General features: G+C 37.0%; 1 protein-coding gene across 1 annotated transcript; it reads left to right on the plus strand.

Moving 5' to 3' along the window:
- Window positions 1-655: 655 nt before the first annotated feature.
- On the plus strand, window positions 656-16562 carry LOC108994637 (DDT domain-containing protein PTM). Its single transcript, XM_035685636.1, has 11 exons — window positions 656-2503; window positions 2599-3213; window positions 4011-5172; window positions 6766-7054; window positions 7155-7279; window positions 8551-9008; window positions 12203-12231; window positions 13081-13692; window positions 13922-14133; window positions 15075-15355; window positions 16058-16562. Exons 1-10 carry the CDS (start codon window positions 810-812, stop codon window positions 15087-15089), a joined length of 5211 nt encoding a protein of 1736 aa, XP_035541529.1. The 5' UTR covers window positions 656-809; the 3' UTR covers window positions 15090-15355; window positions 16058-16562.
- The last annotated feature ends 1611 nt before the right edge of the window (window positions 16563-18173 follow it).

An 18173-nucleotide genomic window follows, 5' to 3' on the forward strand; every position in this document is an offset into this window, starting at 1 on the left:
AAAATTATAATGATTAGGTTATGATTAAAAGAAAATTTTGAAAATTTAAAATTGAAAATTTTTGTATTTTTTTTAGTGATGTTTAGGAAGGAAATATCTTAAAATATTTAAGAACAGTTATATTGCCAAACAATCATTTAAAGTTCTAATTATGTGGGTCTTTTTGAAATTTTATTTATCATTTTTTTATTTAAAAATAATAAATGCAATCAACTATCAATTTTAAAATTTAAATTTTATAAATCAAATTATGTCATGTATATGGTGTGTAGTGTGATAATTTATCATTTTTATCTTTTTATCTTAATATTTAAATATGTAAATATATATGTATTTAAATAAAAAAATAAAAATAATAAATCACAAATTGATTAAGCGAACATGTGTGATAGGACAGTTCACTGTAAAGAAAAATGATAGGGAGCCCATTTTGGGCTCTTGTTTATTTTGCTTGATTTCTTTTTTTATTTTTATTTTTAGTTTTTTTTTACTCAATAATTAAGAAAATATTATTTAATAATATTGTGAAATTTTTATTTAAAAAAATATGTAAAAAAAAAAATTTCAATAGCCAATAGCCAAGATCCCCCTCATTCGATTAGTTCGTTTCACCCACTTGTACTTGCCAATTAGAAAAGTCAAAGTGCTGACTTGCCCATCTCTCTCTCTCTCTCTCTGCGCGTGAAAGGCATTTCCAGAGCGAGAGAGACACTTTGCCCAAAAGGCAATTCTTGCGAGAAACACCGCAACCCTGAAATATCTTCAATTGTTTTTTTCCCTTCCCACAGATCACGCAAGGGCTGCTCCGAATGGAGTTCCTGGGAAGGTCCGTGAAGAAAGAGTTCAAGGGCTTCGGGGTATTCTCAGGGACCGTGAGATCCTACGACGCCTCGTCTGGGTTCTTCGAGATCGTATACGAGGACGGCGGTTCCGAGGAGCTGGAGTTTTCCGAAGTGGCGTCTCTCTTCGAGGGCAGAGAAGAAGCCTCCGCCGCCTCTGAATTGCCTCACGAAAAACCGCGGCTCGGCCGTAAGCCCAAGAAGCGGCGCCGTATCGAGCGGATGTGCGAAGTTCGAAGCAGTTCAGGTAATTTACTTAATACTCCTGAAGGAAATTTGAGGGAAACTCTGGGGACCTGTGGCAATTTACATGGAAATGGTAATTTAAATGATGGGTTTGTAAGGATTTTGGAAATGGGACACAGGTTTGGAGGGAATTTGAGAGAAAGTGTGGAGGTTAATTTGAATTTGAATATTAATATTGAACAAACCCCAGAAAACGAAAGTGGGTTTGGGGTGGATTTGAAAGAGAGTGTTTCCGTTGATGGAAATGTTAATGGAAATGATAATTTGAAAGACGGATTTGATTTGAATTCTGGGCTTAATGTGAATGAGGAGGTGGACTTGAAGGATGGATGTGATACACGTGTAAAATCTCAGGAAACTCCGAGGAAAAGGGATTGTATTGATTTGAATTTAGACGTAAGTGGTGATTTTGATGAGAACTTGACTGAGGCTAATTTGGGTAGTTCGGTTTCGGGAAACCAGAAGAAGAATTGTGGTTTTGATTTGAATTTGGAGGTTTGCGAGGATATTCAGGATCCTGATGGTGACGATGGAGTAGAATTTAGGGTTAACAATTCTTCAAGGATTGAAGAAACCCAAAAAATAGAGATTGCTGGAGACGTTGAAGAAAAATGTGAGGAAGATGGTGGCGCAGAGGGGTCTTTGGAGAAACTTAATTTAGACATTAATGATGGTAATTCGAAGCAAGAAGATATTAGTGGGTCACTTGAGGCTGCAGTTGGAGATGTATCTTTAGTGTTGGCTGAAGGACTTGAGGAGGAAGTTGGTGTTTGTAGTGAAGATCTGAAAGCTCATCGTTCTCTTGGTTTTTTGGATGATAGCTGCATCAAGGATTGTGGTTCTATGGAAGTTCGGTTAGAGGATGGTCTTTCTGAGGCTGGTGCTACAGTTGTTCATGGGGACCAAGGCGGCTTAGGAAGTCCATGTACACAAGGAAGTAGCCGAAGAAAGAGGAGGAGACAAGCAGATAATTTGAAATCAATCACGGAGACAGGTTTGAGGAGAAGTTCTCGCAGAGGGTCTGCTCAGAATCGTGTTGCATATTCTTTCCAAGATCCATTATCATCATCCCCTGCGGTTAGTGTTGTAACAGAGGAAATGGCGGCAATTTCAGGTTGTGAAGCATCTGAAAATACCAGTGTACTTCCTCCAAAGCCGCAATTACCCCCTTCTTCACAAAATTTGGATTTGGACAACATTCCCGTTCTTGACCTTTTTTCTGTTTATGCATGTTTAAGATCCTTTAGTACTTTATTATTCCTGAGTCCCTTTGAGTTGGAGGACTTTGTAACAGCACTGAAGTGCAAGTCTCCTAGTACATTGTTTGATTGCATTCATCTTTCTATTTTGCAAACTCTGAGGAAGCATTTGGAGTACCTTTCGAATGAAGGTTCTGAATCTGCTTCTGATTGCTTAAGGTATCCTTTTCTCTCTTCCTCTTGCTATTTTCTTCTAAAGTAATTTGGTTTGTTATATTAGTTCTTAACATTCTCTCTATCAACATTTGGTGTAGGAGTCTTAATTGGGATTTGTTAGACTTAATTACATGGCCCATTTTTATGGCCGAGTACCTACTGATCCATGGTTCAGAATTGAAACCTGAATTTGATATCAGTCGCTTAAAACTATTCAGAACTGACTACTACAAACAACCTGCTTCTGTGAAGGTCGAGGTACTTCGGTGTCTGTCTGATGATATGATTGAAGTGGAAGCTATAAGGACTGAGCTTAGTAGAAGATCATTGGTAGCTGAGCCTGACATGGTTTTCGATCGGAGTATGAACCTTGATGTTTGCAAGAAAAGGAGAGTTACAGTAGATGTTTCTGTGGGCTCTTGCTTGACAGAAGAGATTGTTGAGGACACCACTGACTGGAATAGTGATGAATGCTGCCTTTGTAAGATGGATGGAAACTTAATATGCTGTGACGGTTGTCCTGCTGCTTACCATTCAAAGTGTGTAGGAATTAGTAGTGATCTTTTGCCAGAGGGTGACTGGTACTGCCCCGAATGTGCAATTGACAGATGTAAGCCTTGGATGAAACACCAGAAGTCACCCCGAGGGGCAGAGTTACTGGGAATTGACCCTCATGGACGGCTATTTTTTAGCAGCTGCGGTTACTTGTTGGTGTAAGTTGGTTATAATTTGAATATGACTGCTATCCGTACACAAGTGTTACTAATAGCCATTCTTATTTATATGATAAATCACCTTGATATTGTGTTCCCTAATCATCTGCTATCAAATCCTTCACATAAAAAGCTAACATTTAACTTTTAGGGACCTCTACAATTACTAAGGATGGTTTATGTCATTCTTTGCATACATCTCAGAATTGCAAGATTCATGTGTATAATAGGAGGACTTGTACAAGGTTAATCAGTCTATCTCTCATCAGCTGTTGGATCTTTAATTCTCCTTAAAGGCCATGATATTGCGGGTTGTTAGTTCTTTTATCCTTGTTTTATTGTTTGGATTAAAACAGTAGAGTGGCTGCCTGATTTAGTTTTACAATTTAAATGAACTGATTGCCTTGGTCTTTGATTGGAGTTCTGTTGACCTTTTTTTTTTTCAGGAAAAAAAAAATAGAAAAGTTAATGAGGAATGGGAGTTTTCTTTAAATTACAATTCATTTTGTTGGACCAGTAATTTCATTTTTTCCTCTCTTTTTTAAGCAATTATACTTTGTTTCATCCTTTTTTAGGCATAACCCTAATGCTGTGCATCTTCTTATGCTCCACCTGATTATTAAATTAAATGTATAATTCATGCTGGGCTAGGCCTCCTTTTCATACGAATAAAATTCTTGATTACCATTTAAAAAAAAAAAAAAGACTGTATATGTCATGCTGAGCAATTTTGTTCCGCACTTCTGATCATTCAGTTATGTTCTTCCCTCATATGTGTCTGGATTTTCAATTTGCAGGTCAGAGTCATGTGACACTGAATCTGCATTCAGTTACTACCACAGAAATGATTTGAGTGTTGTTATTGAAGTGCTAAAGACTTCAGACATTTTCTATAGTGGCATATTAACGGCTCTATACAAGCACTGGGATATCCCTTCGAACTTAAAAGGAGCTAGTAGTTTTGACTTGAGGAATCATTCTCTATGCTCAGACATTCTCACAAAGAGGCAAAGCTTGGCTATTTTAATGCCCTTGGCACCACTGACATCTTCAGACACAAATACTGTTAAGAATGAAACTGACGACATGAAAGTGGAAGAAAATCCTACAAGTGGATGCTCTAATCATCTTGGCTCTAAGGTTTCCAAGTCTGTGAACTTCGTAGGTTCCATGAATGCTACAGAAAGTCCATATATAACTTTAGAAGGATCAGCTGGAGCTACACAAACTTGTGTAGACATTCAAAATTATCAAAATCATGGGGCCCATGATTCAAATAGATCTGCTGAATTCTTACATCAGTCTCAAATACAAGGAAAGTGCTCACGTTTTGGAGACACTTCTTTGGCGTCTACCAGCATAGATGTTAGACGAGAAAGTAATATGGAATCTACTGGTACTCGGCAGTACCCATCTGCTATAACCACTAGAAAAGGTGACACATTACACACAAATTGCGGGATTGGCTACACAAACTATTACGGTTTTGCTCAAACTGCCTCATTAGTTGCAGAGGAGTTGATGCGTAAATCATTAGACAAAATTGATGAAAACTTCCTACTATCAGTGGAGGATATAATCTCAACACAAATGAAGGCAATTTTGAAAAAATCTACCAAGTTTTGTTGGCCAAATATTAAGAACCCAAACATAAATGCAAGGAAAGAGAAGTGTGGATGGTGCTTTTCTTGTAAATATCCAACTGATGAAAGAGATTGCTTGTTTAACATGTATTTGGGGCCTGTTCAGGAAGGTTCTAAAAATGATGTCTTTGGTCTTCAATCAAAAAAGAACAGGAAGGGCCATCTTGCAGATGTCATATGCCATGTTCTCTCCATTGAAGATCGTCTGCATGGGCTTTTATTGGGTCCATGGCTGAATCAAAATCATATCAAGTATTGGCATAAAAGTATTCTCAAGGCATCCGATCTAGTGTCTATTAAAACTTTATTGCTTGCAGTGAGTATCTTTTCCATTTCCTCTACATTTTAAAAAGTTAAATCTTTGGTTATGGCTGTTAATATTTGCAATACAAATTAGCTAGGCCTGACAACTAGGATTCAGCTTCTACCCAAACCACATGACCTATACTCTAGAAGGACTAGTCAATGATACATTTAGAGCCCTATTGGAACTCTATAAAGAGCAAGTACTTCTCCTTCCCAAGCAATATGGAATCTCATACACCACCTACCCTTATCCATATCATATGGGGTATCACAATTTATTTGTAACGCCCCAATGGAAGACCCAAGCTACATGACCTATACTCCAAAAGGACTAGTCAATGATATAATTGGAGCCCCGTTGGAACCTTATAAAGAGCAAGAACTTCTCATTCCCAAGCAATGTGGGATCTCATACACCACCTACCCTTATTCATATCATATTGGGTATCATAATCTACCCCCCTTAAATTCCCGACGTCCTCGTCGGCCTGTCCATTGTAGGTGGCATGTCTCAAGTTTCACATTTCTGGTTAGGATAGTCTCTGATACCATTTGTAACGCTCCAATGGAAGACCCAAACCACATGACCTATACTCCAAAATGACTAGTCAATGATACAATTAGAGCCCCATTGAAACCTTATAAGGAGCAAAAACTTGTCATTTCTAAGTAATGTGGGATCTCATACACTACCTACCCTTATCCATATCATATGGGGTATCACAATCTACCCTCCTTAAATTCCCAACGTCCTAATCGGGCTTGTCCATTGTAGGTGGCACGGCTCAAGTCTCATATTTTTGGTTGGGATAGTCTCTGATATCATTTGTAACGCTCTAATGGAAGACCCAAACCACATGACCTGTTCTCCAAAAGGACTAGTCAATGATACAATTGGAGCATTGGAGCCTTATAAAGAGCAATAACTTCTCATTCCCAAGCAATGTGAGATCCCATACACCACCTACTGTTATCCATATCATATGGGGTATCACTTTAGTCTTTGGCTCGGGTGGCAAGGGAGAAGAGCTGATTGAGTTGTTTTTTAAGTGAAAGGTGTATTTCTTTATTCCTGGGTAACTGTTTTCTTAGGTTGGTGGCATAACGTGTCAGTGTGATCTGAACCAACATACTGTGGGGCTAAATCGCTAGGTTTTAGTTTTCAACATTCCATATTTCATCAATTGGTAATCTAGGTTCTCCTTCTTTGTTACTTGGTTTGGGTTATTCACTTCTTGGTTTGAAGTGGCTGAAATTGTGCCCTTAGTGTATCTTTTGACTTCTTATAATTAGCTGTCTTTTTTATTGTTTTGATTGGCACTGGGTGTCTGAGAACAAAGTTCCGACTAATCCCGGGGGTGCATTGGCCTTGGCAAGGAGTTTCCCGCACCTCGGGTAATTCAAGGGGAAGTTCCCCCCAGTCCGATGGTCCCTAGAAATTGTTTGCACCCAAGAGGATTTGAACCGTAGACCTAGAGGGAGCATACCACCAAGACAAAGGTCTTTACCACTTGAGCCAACCCCAAGGGTTTTCTTATAATTAACTATCTTGATTTCATTCTTTAATACTATTGGGGTAATTTATGGTATGGGATGTCCGCAGTTGGAATCAAACTTGCATCCTCTTGCTCTCTCAGCTGAGTGGTCAAGACACGTGGATTCTGTTATTACTGTGGGTTCAGCTTCTCATGTCGTAAACAGTTCATTACGTGCATCATCAAAACATGGGATTAGCCGAAAGAGGGTTAGGCCATCAGAACCAGAGTCCAATCCTTCTTCAAATGCTGCCAGTGGATTAAGTACGTTCTGGTGGAGGGGTGGTAGGATTTCTCGTCGGGTGTTTAATTGGAAGGTTCTGCCTTGCTCCTTGGCTTCCAAGGCTGCAAGACAAGGTTTGCATATTGTCTTCTCTTTCTCGTATGTAGTTGGAGTAGAAGTGTTTAGTCAACTGAATGATTATTCTGAATTTGTTTGAAGTTTAAAATTCTGCAGCTGGGTGTACGAAGATACCAGGCATATTATATCCTGAGAATTCAGAATATGCAAAGAGAAGCCGATATGTTGCTTGGCGAGCTGCTGTTGAGACAGCATCAAGTGTAGAGCAGCTTGCTTTCCAGGTATATCTCCCAGCATTTCCAATTTTGTTAGTATCTACTATTTATGCATTGCAATTGCCTTCCTCATTTGTTTTGTGCTTTGATATACTTGTGTCTCTGCACTTCTGTTAACTCTAAATGCAAAATCAGGGTTTTGTTTTATACATCTTAGTTTGTAGTTTAGGTATCGATTGGATCATACATAAGTCTAATATGGTGACAACCTTTTTGGACTTCTCTTGCCTAAATGTTCTCTTTTATGCAACTAAATTGCTTGATTTGAGATGTGATGGCTATTTTTTAATCTTAAGAAAGAAATCTCTAAGGGTTGTTACCCAAATACATGGAGACTATACATGAAATTCACCTAAATAATAAAATGAAACTTCCATGGAAGGAAAGTTTACCAGCATGCCAACAGATCCACTACCTGTTGAGGCATTACCCACTATAGCTCAAACATGCTGAAAATTTAGTTCCATTAAGCATTGACTCACAGTATGAATTGACTCCACAATGAAGTAAAAAATGATCAATCACTTCCCCACTTCTTCCATGATAAGGATTATCTATCTTACGAGGCCAAAATTGTAAGATATGATTTGACTTAAAACACACCTTACTTGGAAGGAACATTAAAGTCTATCCTCACCATCCATTCTTACTTGTGTCAAATAAAGCTTGTCAAAGGATGAAGGGTAAAGGCCTTGGGCTTGGGGATATGCTCCTCCCAAGTCTAAGGTTCAAATCCCCTTGGGTGCAAACAATTTCTAGGGGCCATCGGATTGGGGAATTTTTCCCTTGAATTACCCAAGTTGCACTTGCAGAAAATTCATTGTCGAGGGCCTGTGCACCCCCGGTATTAGTTGGGACGTTGTTCCTGGACACCCGGTGCCAATAAAAAAAAAAAAAAAAAAGAATGAAGGGAATCCACCTCCCAATCATTGACCACTATGATAATATCGACATCTCAGTTTTTAGTTTTCAGCCTCATTTTTCAAACTTAAATTCCTTTTACCACCTGAAAATTCTCCACATCCTAGAAGAATGGGGAAATGAATAAAGTATAATCTTGGTAGCCTTCTCTGAGACACCACAGAAAAGTGGCAATATCACATTAAGAGTACATTTACATGGTTACATTATGTCATACATGCTCTTAAAGCAAATAAAACCATTGCACATAACAGTAATTGTCAGGACTAGTGAATTTTCTAGATCTAGCTGGTATTTGTTCAAGAATCAGCTACCTGCTGAAATTTTCAGTCCACTAATTCATGTCATGTTAACAGGTTAGAGAGCTTGATACGAACATTAAGTGGGATGACATTGAAAACACGCATTCTCTTCCTGCATTGGACAAGCAGTCTGTAAAATCAATCAGACTTTTTAAGAAAGTTATTATCCGCAGGAAGTGCACTGAAGGGGAAGTGGTAAAGTATCTTCTTGATTTTGGCAAGAGGAGAGCTATCCCTGACATTGTTAAAAGACATGGGTCCTTGGTGGAAGAATCCTCTAGTGAAAGGAAGACATATTGGTTGGCGGAATGTTATGTTCCCTTGCATCTTTTGAAAAATTTTGAGGAGAAAAGACTTGCCCGTAAATCCTTGGAGATGAAATCTGCAGAACTTCTTGATTGTAGAGTGAGAAAGAGATCCCCTCAGAAAAGGGGATTTTCGTATCTGTTTTTAAAAGCTGAAAGATCCGAGTATTATCAGTGTGGACACTGCAATAAAGATGTGCTGATCAGGTATTATATATCTATTGCATTGCATATACGTATCTTCTTCGCCCCATGAACTTGTTTTTTTACCCTTAATGATTCTGCTTTGGAATCCTTGATGTTAGGCTATATTGTATTCGTATGTTATGTGTGGTTAGAAGTATTATGAATATCAGGAAATGGTTTTCATATCTTACTTCTAATATATAGATTCTCAAGCCATTGTTCAGAGTTTGTGGAATTGTAGTAATGTGGGTTGGGTTGAGTTGGTGTCAAATGGGGCTTTGGGTGGTATTATTTTAATGTGGAATAGGAGGGTGGTGGAATTGAGGGATTATTTTTTGGGGGAATTCTTGGTGGCATGTCATTTTAAGAGTATTGAGGATGGGTTTGAATGGGCGTTTGCTGGTGTGTATGGCCCTAATGTGGATAGTAGAAGGAGTTTATTATGGGATGAAATGTCAGGTGTATATGGTTGGTGGAATTTACCTTGGTGTTTTGGTGGGGATTTTAATCTCACTCGTTTCCCTAGTGAGAGATTGGGGGAATCATATTTTTGACATGCAATGTCTACTTTTTCAGATTTAATTTTTGAATTTAAATCTGATTGATTTACCCTTGGTGGGAGGAGACTATACTTGGACAAATGGTAGGACATATTCAAGGCTGGATAGGTTTCTGGTTTCGCCTTCTTGGGAGGCTCATTTTTCTGGTTTGAGTCAGAAATTATTGCCGAGATTGTCTTCTGATCATTATCCTATCATGTTGGATTATGGTGGAATTGAGGGTGGGAGAAGGTATTTTAAATTTGAAAACATGTGGCTGAAGGATGAGGGATTTGTGGACAGGGTGAGAAGTTGGTGGAATTCTTATAATTTTTCAGGTACTCCTAGTTTTGTTCTGGCTGGAAAATTGAAATCTCTTAAGAAAGATATAAAGAGATGGAATAAAGACGAGTTTGGGAATTTGGACAGCAAGAGGAAGCTTCTTATGGAAAAGTTGAGAGGTTTGGATTAGGAGGTGCAAGGGGTTATTTCGGGGGAGGACAGGAAAAGAAAAATAGGGGTGGCTTCTGAACTGGAAAATATAGCTTTAATTTTGGAAATTTCGTGGAGGCAAAAATCTTGGGTGCTGTGGTTGAAGGAAGGAGATAGGTGCACTAAATTCTTTCATCAAATGGCGAACTCTCATAGAAGAAATAATGTGATTGAGGTTCTTTGAGATGGGGACAGACTTATTACGGATCAAGGACATATTAAGGCTCACATAGTGAATTTTTATGAGCAGTTGTTTTCAGAAGATTTTTCTTGGATATAGGAGGTTCTTATCTCTTTTTCCGTTGCCGGGAAGGGTAGAAAGAAGAATTGAGAGTTTATTTCGGAATTTTTTATGGGGTGGTAAAGGAGAAGAAAAAAAGTTCCATTTTTTATGGGGAATCTGTTAATCATCTCTTTCTGCATTGTGAAGTGGCCAGGTTCTTGTGGAATGAGGTTTTGAATCGGTTTGGTCTTCTTTGGGTAATGCCTAAGGAAGTGGTGGATTTATTGGTAGGGTGGAAGGGATTGAAGGGTAGCAAGAATGCTGTTGATATTTGGAATCAATTCCTTCTTGTCTCATGTGGTGTCTATGGCTTGAAAGGAATGGGAGATGCTTCGAAGACAAAGGACGTTCATTAGGAGACCTTTGGGATTTTTTCTTTAGTACTTTGAGTTTGTGGGCTAAAACTTTCGTAATGGTTGATAATTTCCAGAATTTGTTTTAGATTTCCTTTTGGTATTAGAAAGTAGTAGGTATTTTCCTTTGTATACGTCCTGTGTACTTGGGCTTATGCCTATTCTTGGGAATAAAATCTCTTATTACTTATTAATTGTAATTTTTTTCCTGCAATATTCTAGTTAAAGAGCTAAGATAATATCCTTTATTAGATTTTAAATTATTGATAAGATCTGTTAATGGATATGTTCTGAGTGCACATATTTAAGGATCATATAGAAAAAGAACTAATGAGAAATAATGCCCAAAAATAGAAATATAAAATATTAGAGCTTATGGTATTCTCATGCTTGTAAGGTCAGTATGGGATTTGTGGGTCTATATCGTTTGCTAAAAAATCTTTCATACTTTATCTTTTTGTAGCCAACAGTAAGTTCAATGGTAGTAAAATTGCAATTGACGAAAAACTTTAGGTGCTTCAAGGATGGAATGATACTGATTAATCTAGAAGTTGTATTTAATCATAAAAGTATTTTAAAAAAAAGTGAATAGATGTTATTGTTCCTTGAAGACACCCCCCACTGCCCGGGTGGGGGTATGTTTAGAAAACACGGGATCTTCTTCTGGATCTCTTTGGAGGATTACTTGTTCTAGTATGAAACTTCTTGATAGCCTATGTGAAATTGTATCATGAGAACATCACTCCTAGGCACCAGCCACCATGTATGTTTAGAAAACACGGGATCTTCTTCTGGATCTCTTTGGAGGTACTTGTTTAAGTATGAAACTTCTTGATAGCCTATGTCAAATTGTATCACTAGAACATCACTCCTAGGCGTTGCTCTTGTATATGACCTGTGTACTTGGGCTTTGCCTATTCTTATGATCAATAAAATTTTATTTACCAATAAAAAAGAACACAAAAAAGAAAAAGAAAAAGAAAAGCTGTGGGAGTTAACAACTATCTTAATTTACTAATGATTCTATCCGAGTACAGTTTTAGTTATTGCTGAATTTTTAGAAATGATGCCTTGACATGGCTAATCACCCTTCCCATGATTAGAATCTTTGATATCTTAATAGGGCTAAAAATACTATAGCATTGAAGTGGTTTGACTTTATCTCCTCAATAACATGTTAGATGTGTTCATAAGCTTGAGGGCCTTGTTCTATATATTTCTGAGCAATTCTATTATCCCTGGAATCCTCTTTCCTTGTTCTCTGTATTCTTTACTTTGTTTACCGTCTTTTTTTTTTTTTTTTGTACTTGAACTCAATTACCTCCCATTAGACTGTTCAGAGTACTTATGGAACTATTAAAAATTGCAAAAGGCCTGAATACTAACGCCTTAGTTTATCTGAGCTTCATATATCGATCACACTTTCGACCTTCATGTTAAATGGCCAATTTATAGTCCTCCAATTTTGAGTATATCCTGCAATCTTACCGATTTCATTTCTTCTTGTTTCCTTTTTATTTATCCATTATCTGTTTTTAATATTGGCAGGGAAGCTTTGAGCTGCATGTACTGCAAAGGTAAGTTTTCAGCTTCTCATAAAGCCTCTGGTTTTTGTTTTTGCTTAGTTCATTTGTTGTTCTGTAAATAAAAATTTTTAGTGACTATTAGTTTTTTTTTTTCTAGTTTTATTTAATTCTTCCATTTTTTTTCTTTTTTTTGTTATGCTTACTATTTACGTGACTGAAATTTAAATTATCGATGCGTTTATGCATACTGTCTCTCTGATAAAAAATATATGTTGCTTAGATATTCTTTGTTCTGTATCGGATAGTTACGCTTACAATATGTATCCAATTTAGTCTTTGGTTTGTCCCCTTTTGTCATTCACACTTGATAATAGCCCGACCTCAAGAAAGGCTTGGTGAGTACCTCTTATACTTGTCTCTTATGTAGTGTGTAATGCAATAGCAGAAATCGCCTGTTTCTTTGTGTAATTATTGATGTATATGCGACTATGCTTTGCAATATGCTACCACATATACCATTTGGGTATCATAACTTGGAATAAGCCAAGGACAGTCCGACAGTGGCTATCTTAAATTGCCACAAGAACAGCTGTGTCCATTTTGTAGTTCCCTTGTATACATTCAAAGTTACTAATAGTGTGGTGGTAGTTGTTCTGTCCCCTGATGTACCGATTTTCTTTGATTAGTTATGATGAGTTGAGTAAAATATCTGTTGAAACTGGAGTTCTGTTGAATTATTGCTATTGAAATCCCCCCTCCCCCTTCCAAATAGAAAAGGAAAGGAAGGGGTAAATTCTGACCTTGTATGGTGAATAATTGTTAATTTGGCTTCAAGGTTGATGTTTGTCGTGTAATTCCTTCTTACACTAAGTTTGGTACTTGGATATCATCATATTGCAGGATTTTTTCATAAAAGGCATGTGAGAAACTCTGCTGGGGCTGTCACTGCTGAATGTACCTATACATGCCACCGATGCCATGATGGGACGCGAGCGAAGATTGATTCAAAAAGAGGGAAAACTGGCACAAAAGGAGGAAAACTACTGTCACAGAAGAATAAAAAAGTCTCCAAAGATTGCAGGTCAGTGAGACTAAAATGCAGTAAAAAAGCATCAAAGGGTGGACAAATTCGATCTCAAAACAGTAAAAAAGCTCTAGCTGTTGTGCCTCTACGTCGTTCACCTAGGAAAGTCAAATGCTTGCCACTGCAAAATAAAAAGCGTGGAGGACGCAGGAAAGCAAAGCAGATAAAATCCAGAAAGTCCTATAAGAAACCAAAGAGAAGTAGTTCTTGGAGGAAGAAGAGAACACATGTTTACCAGAGTTACTGGCTCAATGGTCTTCTGTTGTCCAGGAAGCCAAATGATGAACGAGTGATGCATTTTAGGGAGAAAAATATTCTTGCCCCTTCTGATAATTTGTCTGTAATTCTTGATCAGCCCAAATGCCATCTTTGTTGTGAAGCAGGTTGTGCATCTACATTAAGTTATATATTATGCGAAAGTTGCGGAGGTACTTTACTTCTTTTTCCATTTCTTTTTCTTCATTTTTTTGGTTAACTCTGATTTTCAAATTTTATTTTTAGACATTTGGATGTTGATTAGGAAAAGGATGCATGTTGAAGCATCGTCTGCTTTTGCTTTTAGCTTTTTAATAATACCCTTTATGACTGCCCTATCGATTTTTAGTTTGTTCATGTCTCTACATAATATATATCGTCACTGGATGGTCTATTATGCAGAGTGGTTTCATGGAAATGCTTTTGGACTCACTCTGGAGAACATCGATAAACTTATTGGATTTAGGTGCCACGAATGTCGCAAAAGGGACCCTCCTATCTGCCCCCACTTGCTAACTCTGAAGACTGATGTGTCCCAGTTGGTTGAGGTGCAAGGTAATGCTGTGGTTGAACGTAATGATGAAGAATCTAGTGCTGTCTCACCCTTGAGCGAGGTATGCTTTTAAAAAAAACTTGCTCCAATTCCTGCACCTTGTTTTTTATATGCTTCTTTTTAGGACCAGCTATCACTAAATAGGTTGTCATTTTTCTGGAGGATCGATGATACTTATTTTGGGTGTGTGTGTTGTTGGCCCTTTACACACCGTTATCTACAAAACCTAAGGTAACTATCTACCCAGTTTATGTGCCTTCTTGAGGTCCCACTTTAGGTTTGCCGATAGTCTGCATGCATTGGCAAGTACCTACCAATTATTCCCATTCCCTTTTGTTAATACCTTTTAATTAATTGGTATTTTGTGTTACCCCCGGGATTAGTTGGGACTTTGTTCTTGGACACCCGGTGCCGATAAAAAAAAAAAAATTTGGTATTTTGTGTTTTGCAGGATTTTGGGAAGTAGAAGTCATGTCTTTAACATGGCATTTAGATGTTGGGTTTTTATGTTCTATTCATTGAGTTATATGTATTGAGTACCTGTTAGGATGCAGCCTAGTGGTTAAAGGGCGGGCTTGGGTTGAGTTGTAGTTTCAGACATCTTGGGTTTCATTATGCACCTGAAGGTCCCCTAGATTGCATAATATACGGTTATAGTGGGGATCATGTATCTGGGGTTTAGTCTTCATGATGGGTCCAAGGGGCCCTGCTGTAGTGAGGTTCCTTGTCATTAAAAATAAAAAAGTTTATGTATTGAGCGTTTCATACATTCTGCTTGATTCTGACAAAGTAACCTATGGGGTTTATTTCAAAAGTGCATTTTGATTTAAAAAAGGAAATTGTGTAATTTTTTATAATTGGCTAAAATTCTCTTCTAGGATGTGGGATAAATATGATCAGAAGTAAGGGGGTTTATTTTTTTACTTTATTGGAAAATTGATTAGTTTTATCTATTTTGTTTATGCAAAATAATGTTTGTAATTTGATTACCTATCATTGCAGATCGTATGTAATTAATTGTCTTGAGATTTGAGGGTGAATACCTTAGCACGGTCAGATTCTGATCTTCTCTGGTTTGTTGAGAAACCCATTGGATGAAAAAGTGAAGGAATGGATAATTATGAGTGGGTTTACAAGTTTCAACTTGGAGATAACCAGAGATCTTCGACTAAGAAGAACTCTTCTATTTAGGAAAAGGAAGATTGAATATACTGTGGGCAAAGCCAGAATAACCAAACAGAAGGTTGCGGCAGCAAAGCAGTGTATTGAGCAATTCCAAGAAGGTAACATGATACTTCACTAGAAAGGAAGGAGAGGTATAGCTCATACCTTGAAAAGGTTACTAATTTTCACAAGAAACCTTAAAATATATATCACAAGTTTGTTTTGATGCCTGAGAGTTTGTCCCCATCCATTTATTCACTGAAAAGTGGGGAAGAAAAAGTTTGAGAACTGTTTTTGTTTGATCCTATGATGTCTAGTTGTGCCATGTGTTCTATCTACATTATTTTTATACTGCAAAAATTGTCATAAACACATTTTGTGCATCCCCATCCCCAGGGCCAGGATGGTGGATCAAATCATAGTGTCAAGTCCCATGGAGTGTGATATATACAAACTTAGAAAACACATGGGTTAATTGTAGCTATCGACTGTAAGCTGTGGTGTCATGCTCTGTGTGCGTGTGTGGGGGTTTTTGTTTTGTTCCACTGGACTTCTACTCAATGGTAATATAGACTTTTGACTTATGTCGTCACAGTTGGCCAGATAATGGTCTTCCAGAATTCCTTGATGCTCCTGGAAATATATGTAAATGTTTGCTCTTTTGTCATATTTTTTAAGTGATAAGAATGAGAATTTTGAGCCTTCTATTTTAATCCTTTTGGCGTCAACCTATTTTTCTGTGGACCCAAAAATCTATTTGATTTTCCTCTTTTCCAAAAAATCTATATATATGGGATTCACGCATCTATGACTTGTTACAGGTTTTCATTGAGCTTCAGAAGACTGCAATCTCTGCATATTTATGGGAAGATGCCGAGTGTTCTCGTGATGGTGATTGTCCATCAGTGCTAAATCCAATCCAATCCTATAACCCTTTTTGCATTCTTTTTATCAGGTGGGTTGGGTTGTGGTAACATACGGACTTTGGGAGTGACTTGACTTAGGTTTTAGTTCACATGACTGACAATTGATGCAATTCAAGGCAAAAGAGTAAGACAACAAATAGACTTGAAATTCTTGCAAGATTAGTAATTTATTCACAAGAGATTGAAACTTGTCAAGAAGGTGGTTTGTGCTTTTAACAAAATAAACAAGAAAAAAAAAAGGAAAAAAGGCATTTATGTTTTATAATCTGATTGTCGACCAGAATTGCAATTATACAGTCAGAATGTATGAGAGAGAGAGAGAGAGAGAGAGAGAGAGTTGTGAGGAGCCAGAATGATGTATACTGTAGCTTAAAGAAATGAATTCATCCTTTAATTTTTATTTTTATTTTCCCTTTGATTATAATCCTTTTCTCAATGGTATAGACAAATATTTTCTTTTGGATGGAACGAGTTGCCTCCTTAATGAGATGTGAATTATATCCATTTATCTTTTTCGTTGAACCTTTTATTCCCCTTAGTCCTGAGATATTAAAATTACATATTAAAATCCTTGTTTTGATACCTTTATTATTCTTCATTCGGAATTTGAATCATAAGATGCTTTTCAAACGTATGCGATGGGATTGCATTGCATTGCAGGAAATAAATAAATAAAAGCTTTATTTAAAAAAAAAAAAAAATTGAAAGAGGAATGAGAACATGAATTACTCTTAATTTTGAAGAAAATAACTCAAACTATAACCCAATTTGTAGTCACCTCCGTTAAAAGTATAAATTTGTACGAGCTGCATACACAGATGCCAATACCATATAAACTTGAAAAACTACTTTCTTGGTAATTTAGTAGGATGATTGATTAAATAGTTTTGAGTTGTTCAATTTAAGTTGGTGTCTAAAGCAAAACATCTAAATTATTCAAATGGTGGTATTTGATTTGTAAGATTTAAAATTTAAAATTTATTTTTCAAATCAAATTGTGTCATGTAGATGTTATTATATCATATAAGTATTTTATTATATTTTTTCAATAATTTTTGGGAGATGGCTAAAAATTGAGTGGTAATTAGGGGGACGTTTTATGTATTTTCTCCTCAAGTTTTTAATAATTTATTGGCTATGGCCCATTCAGTAATTAGATATTGTCTATATAGAGTTTTATTAATTAATTTTGTTTGTTCAATTTTTGAAGCTACAAATTCAATAATATTTTGAAGTGAATATAGTTGTAATGGGAAAAACTTTAAACCCGGTGTGGTGTTAAGAGAAGATTTATGCCATCCAATAATATTGTGACATGTATGCTTTCTACTAAAAGAAAAATAGACTTGACCAAAAGAAAAATAGAAATGATTCTAGGTATTTTCCGTATACCTCCCCCTGCCGGTCTCTCTCTTTCTCTCTCTCACTCTCTCCCTTGACTGAAAAAGAAGTTTTCGTCATAGAATTTGAAAGTAAACTGTATTTCTATATTCTCATTAATAAATAGAGATGTACAATGAGGTTTTTATAGACAAATACAAAAGGAATCTTTCCTAGACATTATTACAAATAGAGAACGTGCGCTACTATATGGTATTGCATTATACAGAGTTTGTACAATTCTTATGCCAAAACGGTTACAACATAATATAGAGGACATACACAAGTTGTCTACGTAATTCCTGAAGGTTCTAGAGCAGTAGTTGATGTGCTTGGTGCTTGCCATTCACTTGTGATTTAGAGTCCAATGTAGATGGCTTAATACTCCCCCTCGAGCCAAGCAGGGTGTCAACAACAACGAGGCTCGTTCTGAGAAGATGAAATCAAGAGGCTTCAAGGGGCTTTGTGAGGATATCAGCCAGCTAGTATTTTGATGGTAGAAAAGCAACTTGAAGAGTTTTTGTAGCAACTCGATTTTCCATGTGCTTGGTGCGGGAGTGTAGGACAAGGTTAACTAATAGGTAGGTTGCACTAAGATTGTCACATCATAGAATAAGAGTTTTAAAAATAA

This window comes from Juglans regia, chromosome 14, assembly GCF_001411555.2.
Source record: "Juglans regia cultivar Chandler chromosome 14, Walnut 2.0, whole genome shotgun sequence".
Taxonomy (NCBI): domain Eukaryota; kingdom Viridiplantae; phylum Streptophyta; class Magnoliopsida; order Fagales; family Juglandaceae; genus Juglans; species Juglans regia.

What these genes read in the sequence shown, in the direction of transcription:
- LOC108994637 (XM_035685636.1), top strand. Translation starts at nt 810, where the DNA reads ATGGAGTTCCTGGGAAGGTCCGTGAAGAAAGAGTTCAAGGGCTTCGGG. An exon ending in TAGAGCAGCTTGCTTTCCAG is followed by an intron (nt 7,280 to 8,550) that starts GTATATCTCCCA and finishes TCATGTTAACAG; the next exon opens with GTTAGAGAGCTTGATACGAA. An exon ending in ATTATGCGAAAGTTGCGGAG is followed by an intron (nt 13,693 to 13,921) that starts GTACTTTACTTC and finishes TCTATTATGCAG; the next exon opens with AGTGGTTTCATGGAAATGCT.